Source organism: Scyliorhinus canicula, chromosome 15 (genome assembly GCF_902713615.1).
Source record: "Scyliorhinus canicula chromosome 15, sScyCan1.1, whole genome shotgun sequence".
Taxonomy (NCBI): Eukaryota; Metazoa; Chordata; class Chondrichthyes; order Carcharhiniformes; family Scyliorhinidae; genus Scyliorhinus; species Scyliorhinus canicula.
The window spans coordinates 18,736,630-18,746,039 of record NC_052160.1 but is presented as its reverse complement, the minus strand read 5'-3'; the positions used below and the strand labels follow the sequence as shown (position 1 = coordinate 18,746,039).

Below are 9,410 nucleotides of genomic sequence, written 5' to 3'. Positions count from 1 at the left end.
ATGTGTTGGGTAAGCTGGGTCTGCGGGGACTGCGTTTACCATAGCAGTGAGAGAGACAGGCTTCCAACACGTGAAGAAATTCAACTCTATTTTATTGAACTCTTAACTATTAAACATACTTTAACTGTGGGTTGACGCTATGCTGAGTTGACTGGAGACCTGAGGCTAACCTGACCAGACTATCTTACTACCACATGGTATATGTTCTAGTTGTTGCTCACGGGCCCTGACTGTCTCAGAGGCTGGATCCCAAGAGAGCGGGAAAACTAGGGCCCTCTGGCTTTATAGTGGCCATGTCCTGTCTGGTGATTGGCTGCTGTGTTCTGTGTGTTCATTGGTCAGCCTGTGTGTCAATCAATGTCTGTCTGTGCACCATGATATACTTGTGTGTATATTATGACAACCGTTATCCAATCTCCTCTCAAGTTTTTCTTCTCTGAGGAGAACAGGCCCATCTTCTCCAATCTATCCTTGTCACAGAAGCCCCTCATCTCTGGAACCATTCTCGAGAGGTGCCTCTGCTCGCTTGCTAAAGCCTTCGCACCCATCTCCCGGAACGGACACAAGATTGCAGTTGACATCAAGCCAGTGTTTTATGAAGATTTGTAATAACTTTCCTGTTTTCGATTCTATGCTTAATAAAGAACAGAATCCTGTTCCGTTTTCTCATCCTGCCCGGTCGCCTTCAATGATTTGCGCACAAATGCACCCAGGTCCCTCTACTCCTGCATCCCCTTTAGAATGGTTCCTGTCTGAGTCTATTGGGAAGCTGAGAGCTATATCTTCCTTTCTTTACAGTAAGAAGTCTTACAACACCAGGTTAAAGTCCAACGTGTTTGCTTCACCTGATTCACTTGAGGAAGGGGTAGTGCTCCGAAAGCTAGTGTTTGAAACAAACATGTTGGACTTTAACCTGGTGTTGTAAGACTCCTTACTGTGCTCACCCCAGTCCAACGCCGGCATCTCCACATCATTCCTTTCTTCATTCCCTCATCAGTCAATGTCTGTGCTACTTTGAAGAAGAAAAGAAAGACTTGCATTTCTGTAGCACCTTTCATGACCTCAGGATGTCCCAAATTGATTTACAGCCCATTGAAGGGCTGTCACTGTTGCACTGTAAGAAGCGCAGCGGCTAATTTGTGTATGGGCCAGGTGCCACAAACCGCAATGTAGTAGTAACAAGAGAATCTGTTTTTAGGATGTTGGTTGAGGAGGAAATATTGAGTTTCGCTGTAAGAGAGACAGACTATCAAACGCTTTTATTTTTCTCTCATCGGGATAGGGGGCAAAATGAAAAGCTTTGACTGCCTGTCTCTCTTTTATTTTCAACACTACGCAAGTAACACCCCTGCTCCTTGTCAAAATCATGACGGGGACCATATTACTGAGAGGGCATTCTGGACCTTGGCTTAATGTCTCATCTGAATTGTGCACATTCCCTCAGTAAATAATGACACTATTGATTGGCTTGTACCTGTTGCAGATTTTTAGTCAGTGGTTAGTAAGCAAATTAGTTAGTAAGTTAGTTAGTAAATCGCCCTCTCTCTATTATCGTTTGGAAAGATTTTTTTTACCCTGGAGCCTCTCCAGGTACTTGTGGAATGAATATAAATTGCGATACCTTGTACTTATTTTGCAGAGCCACAAGGACCTGCAGCTCCGTTCTGACCTCTTGCATTTCCATGGTTTCAATTGCTCCACCGGGGTGGCTGTGCCTCCAGCTGCCAAGGCCCTAAGTTCTGGAATACCCCTAAACCTCTCCACCTCTCGATCTCACTCTCCTCCTCCTTTAAGATGCTCTTTAAAACCTACCGCTTTGGCCAAGCTTTTGGTCACTGTCCGAACCTCTGTGGCGTGGGGCCAAATTTCTTTTGATAATCCTCCTGAGCAGCACCGTGGGTTGTTTGTTGAGCTTTGTAGGTGCAAGTTATCATTAATGAAGGGCAGGATTTTCCATATGAGTGACTCCGCCAGAGCTGAATCACACCTGATTTGCACTCCCACTAATCAGGAAGCGTTTCCCAATCCTTAGGCTTGCAAATTTTTCCTTGGCAAGGATTGCTAGGGATTCCCTAGGGAATACCGCTAACGGACTGTCAGTTTGGGTTAAGTGATTTCCATTCATCTCCCTTCAGGATTGAGTGACTTTGAAGTGGTGAGCTGTGAAATTGACAGCACTTAACTCAGTTTGAAGTGGTCCAGGAGCTGTCAATCAATGCTTGATGTTTATAAACATTGCGGACACTTTCACAGGGGTCTCTCTTCTGGGAGTCTCTTTATTTAGGGGGTCTGTGGGGGGGGGGGGTTCTTTATTCAAGGGTTCTGTGGGGGGTCCATTTAATAAGAGGGTCTCTGGTGGGGGAGGCGGTGGGGTGGGTTCTCGTGATGATAGGGTGGGCAGGTTTTGCAGGGTGGCCCTCCGATGGACTTTGGGGGAAACTCCTTTAAAGAGTTACCACCTTGGCCCACCGTGAGGTCAACCACAGCAGATACATACTTGTCAGAACCAATACCAATTCTTGCCCGCATGATTCCGGCAAAGAGGACTGAAGAATCACGCAGGCCTGGAGAACATGGTGCCTGGTCTGGTAATAGGGTGCAAATGGTCTTAATGACCCATTTGCGTCTTCCTGCTGGCAGAGGGTGTGGACCTCGATCCCAATGCTAATGGGGGGCTGGGGCATTGGAAACGGATCAGCACCTGGCACTGATCCCATTATTTCCCTGATGTTGGATCCTCCGCTGTGTCGGGAACTCTGCTACCAGCAGCAAAATGTGGAGAATCCACCCCGAAATCTATATTCTTGTGGACACTGCAGATTAGCTGCTCCAGTTGCAGAATGTTCTTTCCCTGCTTAATGTCTATCTATTTTTCTTCTTGACAGTCGACGTGCAGAGTGAGCAGGAACACGCTCAGTGGATACTTCCTTGCGGGCAGGAATATGGCTTGGTGGCCTGTAAGTATTGACTTATCCATTTCCTCTGAAAGGGTTAAGGTGTGGACGGCAAATGCAGCTGATGCTGCCAGCTTCAGGGGCAAGGTGGCATCCCTGGAAGCTTTGAGAGTAGAGAGATGGATTGTTAGTTAAAGAACTTCAACTTAGCATTCTCTTAGCTTTGGACTTGTCTGGCCAGTTGGATGAGGCAGAATGACTTCATGTCCCACATCAAATCGTGCAATGTCAACTTAACATCCACTCAGCCAGCAGCTAATAACTAATGACAGGGCGTGTAGCTAGTGAGGTGAACCAAATCGTACATTCAGCTGTTTTGTCTCAGGGAATTCGACCATGATATCTCCCATTAATTTCATATCTAATTAATTCTACAGGTCAAAACTCTGCTTTTATATCTGGGATAAACAGTTGGAGAATGTCTGTATTAACAAGAATCTCAAATGGGGTACCATCAGTGGATGTCATCCATGCCGAGAGTTAATCATCTGGTCTCTTCTGACTGGGCTGCAGACTTCAAGGTCATGCACGTTCCCAGAAAATCTGTCAAATGGAAAAGATAAGAACTGGTTCTTCTTCATTTTTTCATAAAAACAAGGGTGGTGGCAAAGGACTGGAAAATTGTCAATGTTACACCTATCATCAGGAAAGGGTGTAAGTATAAACGCAGCAACGACAGGCCAGTCAGTTTGACCCTTATGATGGGAGAGCTTTTAGAAGCGATAATTCGGGACAAAAGTATCTGTTACTTGGGCAAATGTGGATTAATCAAGGAAGCCAACACGGATTTCTTAAGGGCATATTGTGTTCAATTAACTTGCTTGAGATCTTGATGTAAGAAGAGAAGATTGTTGATGGTAATGCAGTTCGTGTGGTGTACACAGACCTCTAAAAAGCATTTGACAAAGTGCCACACAACAGGCTTGTCAGCAAACTTAGTCCGTGGAGTAAAAGAGACAGCAGCAGCAGAATTGGCAGTGTGACAGGAAACAGGTTGGTGGCCAACCTTACAGAAAGCTACACAAGGGGGTTCCTGAGGAGTCAGTGCTAATGTCCCTGTTCTCCATAAGATATATTATAGAGCAGGGGTGGGCAAACTTTTCCGTGCAAGGGCCACATTCAGAAATTCACAATTTTAAAGGGCCGCATAGTATATTAAGTAAAATAATTACTTCACCCGGTTATGATTCTGGGCGCCTCATATAGAACATAGAACAGTACAGCACAGAACAGGCCCTTCGGCCCGCGACGTTGTGCCGAGCAATGATCACCCTACTCAAGTCAACGTATCCACCCTATACCAGTAAGTAACCCAACAGCCCCCCCCATTAACCTTAAAAAAAATTAAAAAAAAAAAAAAAAAAATTTATTAAAAAATTTTTTTTTTTAATGACTTGGTGGGCGGCATAAAGACCTGAGCCGTAGTTTGCCCACCCCTGTTATAGAGTTAGTCACTGGTGCACTGGGCACAATTTCAAAAATTATACATGATACAAAACTTGGAATTTTGGGTACTCTGCGGAGGAAAGTGATTAAGTTGAGGAGAACATTTTCAGGCTGGTAGAATGGGTAGATAAGTGGCAGGTGGAATTTATTGCAGAGAAATTATTCAATTTAGTAGGAAGTAATGAGGAGAGGCATTATACAATAAAAGGTACAATTCTAAAGAGAATGCAGGAGCAGAGCAACCTGAGGGTATATCTATACAAATAATTGAAGGTGGCAGGACAGATTGAGAAAGACATTAATAATAAAATGTACAGTATCCTGGGCTTTAAAGATATGGGCATAGAGCATGAAACTAAGTACGTTATGACAAGTCTCTATAAAACATTGGTTTGGCCTCAACTAGGGTATTGTGACCACACTTTATAGGAAGTATATGAAGGCATTGGAAAGGATGCTGTAAAGATTCATAAGAATGGTACCAAGGAAGAGAGACTTTGATTATGTCGATAGATTGGGGAAATTGGGGCTGTCCTCCTTGGAGAGAGATGACCAAGAGGAAATTTAATAATAATAATAAAAATAATAATCTTTATTGTCACAAGTAGGCTTACATTAACACTGCAATGAAGTTACTGTGAAAAGCCCCTGGTCGCCACATCCAGCACCTGTTCGGGTACACAGAGGGAGAATTCAGAATGTCCAATTCACCTAGCAAGCAGGTCTTAAGGGACTTGTGGGAGGAAACCGGAGCACCCGGAGGAAACCCACATAGATATGTGGAGAAAGTGCAGACTCCGCTCAGACAGTGACCTAAGCTGTGAATCGAACCTGGGACCCTGGCGGGCTGTGAAGCAACAGCGATAACCATTATGATAGAGATGCTCAAAATCATGAGGGATTTAGAGTAGGTAGGGAGAAACTGTTGCAATTGGCAGAAGGGTTGAGAATCAATTTAAGGTGATTGACAAAAGACAAAGTGGTAACATGAGGAAAGTCTCAATGAGTGGTTAGGATTTCAAATGTGCTGCCTATGTATGTGGCAGATTGAAGACTTTCAAGAGAGAATTGGACAATTACCTGAAGAGAAAGTATTTACAATACTTACCGGGAAAGGCAGGCAAATGGGACTTGATGAATAGCTTTTGCAGAGAGCGGGCATGGACACAGTGGACCAAGTGGCCTCCTTCTATGCTGCAACCATTCTATGATTTTATGAATTTTCTGTTATTCTCCTGTTCAGTGTAACAGATTTCATTTTAAAAATTACGATCTTCCTATAATTTATTGAAGATCAGGAATTGCCATTATCCTGAAGCAGCAATTTAATTGCTGTGCTGAGTAGAAAGGAAGATAATTCTCTCAAAAGGGTAGGCTTTCAGGTAGGGCTATTTAATTTATGTTAGAGACGGTGAGCCAAAGGTTGTCCCTTGAGAAAAATAAATTGGCTGACCCAATGTTTATTTATAAACAGGGCACAAATAGGAAACACCAATGATATCAGTGGTTGAAACAGAGATGAGGAGGAATTTCTTCAGCCAGAGGACAGTGAATCTGTGGAACTCTTTGCTGCAGAAGGCTGTGGAGGCCAAATCACTGAGTGTCTTTAAAACAGATATAGATAGGTTTTTGATCAATAAGGGGATCAGGGGTTATGGGGAGAAGGCAGGAGAATGGGGATGAAAAAATTATCAGCCATGATTGAATGGCGGAGCAGACTCGATGGGCCGAGTGACCTAATTCTGCTCCTATGTCTTATGGTCTTGTAGTCTTATGGTTAAGTACATAGGAAGGAAGGTGTATTTATATAGTGCCTTCTGTAACATCCAAAAGCATTTTGCAGCCAACAAAATAGTTTTGAAATGTATAGTCACTGTTTTAATGCAGGAAATCTATGGAAAGCAAGGTTCCACGCAAAGCAGAGGAGTGATAACACTCAGATATTCTATTTTCGGTACAAAATTTGACCAGGCCTCGAGACAGAACGCCTTTGCTCTTCTTGAATTATTGCCATGGGATCTTTTACATCCATGAGAAGAGACAAGACATGGTTTAGCATCTCACCTGGAAGACAGCACCCTTTGACTCCCTCAGCAATGTGTAAAGAAAGCGGCCCATCTTTTATACTTAAGCTCTAGAGTGGGACTTGAACCGACAACCTTCTGATTGCAAAGAGAGGAATGCTATCCCTTGAGTTATATCAGTGTACCATGTCTGAGTGTGCTAAACAAGGACCATCTCTTCCCACGTGTGTCTCCCAATTTCAACCAGCAAAATGGAGAGGCCAGTGTGTGAATAGGGTAGAAGACGCACTGCAGCATCTTCATTCACAGAGTAGGACTGGTGATGGTTCAGGCCGCCTCTGATAATGAAATTGTGCAAGGCCTGAGGAGACTGTGGGAGGAGCAAAAGTAAAGTTTAAAAGTTTATAAAGTGCATTGTAGACTAATGCCTGGTGACAAAATTTTTGCTAATTTAGCACGCACCCTGGACTTTTTCTATGTTAAAGATTAATATAAATTGGCATGATTTGTGATTTTTAAATAGATTATTCTTTAATTATCAGCATAATTGCTTTTGGTATAAATAGCTTTGGACAGATGTCGCCCAATATTGTCTTAAACAGGCAGGAATCCTAAATAATAACCTCCTGCGCTGCAAAGTAAGGTTTTTCAAAGTGAGGGTCGTGACCCACAGGTGGGTAATGGGCGGATGTTGGGAAGGTCGCGCAGCAATCAGTTGTGCCATTTCCGCGGTCCCGATTGTGGAAGAAGCACCCAATAGCCGCTACCAGCTTTTACATTGGGAATGGTGGCCTTTGCCGCATTTTAAATGAAAATAAATGAGGCTATGTACAGTCTTACGGCCAGAAGCGGCAGCAGAGATCAGGGCACATGCCCTGCACGCAAACTTAGTGCCCCCCAGGTATGTGCTTTTGTGCCAAATCATGGAGCAGTGTTGTTTCCATTTTCCAGCTGCCGGTAAACAAGGCAAGTGAACTGTGTCTATGAATGGTTTTCTTAAAAGTAAGAGTTGGCCAGAAACTGAAATAGGCAGTGTACCTATTTAACAGGATATCACAACAGAACCTGCTGGAGAGAGCTGCGCAGGAGAGTCCAGGACAGAGCAGTGCTAGTGCTAGCTCTTAACAGAGCTCCACTGCCTCTGGTTAACAACCGACAAAAGAGAAACTTAACTCGGGAACAAAGCAGTAAAAGAGATGACTTCTTGTATGGTTTTGTCAATGATGCCAATGCAAATAAGGAATGCAAAGCCCATGTGTGTTGCATGCAGGGAAGTACTGACAAATGAGAGGAGAAGTTTTAGATTTTGAAAGAGACATTGTGGGTGAATGTCTTTTGAGGTTGAGACCCCAGAGGTGACTCCAAATTAAAAGACTACGCTACTGTAGCTGACCTGTAATACCACATTAAAAACATGCCAGAAGCCCATGAGACTGTCAGCATTCTGGTGTAACAGCTCCCAGGAATATCCATTGCTGAGTAAAATACACAATTTGTTGCTATTGCCCTTCAAGGCAACCTACATGTGCGAGGTTGGATTTTCTGTTTTCATAAGGATGAAGACGGCACAAAGGAACTGGCTCATGTCTGCATCTGATATATGTATTTTCCTCTCCTCCTTTGAACATGATTCAAATGAGATATGAGGACCAAACAAGCTCCTTTTTTGCATTAAAGGTAAGCGAATGTGGCGTCTGTCGCGAATATCAGTGAGTGTCCGTCCTGAAGGTCGGCCGGCGTAGGTCTCGAAGATTGGCCAGTTGGCAAAACTGGGTCACAGGAGAAAGGTTTGACAAACCCTGCTGTAAAGAAACTCTGAACTGGTTCACTTCAGTCTGGGTGCAATGCATGGTTTGGGACTTTAGAGGGCATTCACGAACCATTTTCTCGAAGCCCCACGTAACTGTCGTTAATATATTACCCTTCTCCTTTTATGATTTGTAGATCGGGGCATCGCTATTTGCCAGCAGTGAAGGTTCTGGACTGTTCATCGGGCTGGCTGGAACAGGGGCAGCTGGAGGAATTGCTGTTGCTGGATTTGAGTGGAATGTAAGATAAACATTAATCTACAAAGAACACGCGCTCACCATTTTAGTTTTGGAGTGACGGGGGGGAGAAACTGCTTCGATTTGCAGTTTTTTTCCAATATCTGGCATTAAAACTTGCTGTAATCTATTTAATTACATTTGTAACAGTTTGACACATGGAGAGAAGTGGGTGCCCAGCAATGAACAATCTTTTATCAACGACAATAATCCTTGGTCAGTTACAGATGCCATAATCTATCAATCTCGGCCTTGAATATACTCAGTAACTGGGTATCGACAAATCTCTCGGGTAGGGGATTCCAAAAAATTAATACACTTTTGGTTTTTACTTCTAATTTTATTCTCTTTGGCCTGGCATCCGTGACCAAGAATGAATGAACGTAAACGCCACAGCTAAGTTAGTTTAATTTAATTTGGAGCTAGTTTATAATTAAGCCCAATTACAAAGACAATCTCAATTGTCTTAATAGTTTGTCTCCAGTTGTGGCAAGTGGTTTCTGCCTTTATTAGATAACGGACTTTGAGCAATCCTCCTCCTCCTTCAGGTACAATAACCCAAGTGAGTATGGACATCAATTGGATTGGTCCATGATCATGCTTGGCAAAGCACTGTAGTGGTTTGCTTTGGGCAAGATGGGAGTTGATTTTCTCAGTGGACTAGATGTAGTAAAATTGTCGAAGCATTTTGAAGGAATGATTTGCAATTTTGCCACACTTAAAACAGCGAAATTTTGCCTTATATTTGTTATGCCTAAGCTGATAAAATGGTAACGTCAATACAATAGCTGTGCTATTCTTGTATTCTAAGGCCTTAATAATCCAGCATCAATGACAACAGGACAGCAACAAGATTTATCGTAACAGCATTTGTTCTTCAGAAGCTTGATGTATTCATTGTTTTCAGGTTGATTGCCCCATTCTGATTCTAACTGAAATTG

General features: G+C 43.2%; 1 protein-coding gene across 1 annotated transcript in view; it reads left to right on the top strand.

Moving 5' to 3' along the window:
* Positions 1 to 2,888: 2,888 nt before the first annotated feature.
* Positions 2,889 to 9,410, top strand: part of slc5a10 (solute carrier family 5 member 10) — a 153,772-nt gene continuing 147,250 nt past the window's right edge. Inside the window, exons 1-2 of the mRNA XM_038820095.1 lie at positions 2,889 to 2,957; positions 8,369 to 8,473. Coding sequence (XP_038676023.1) covers positions 2,943 to 2,957; positions 8,369 to 8,473 — 120 coding nt within the window. The 5' untranslated portion in view covers positions 2,889 to 2,942. The remainder of the gene's footprint in view (positions 2,958 to 8,368; positions 8,474 to 9,410) is intronic.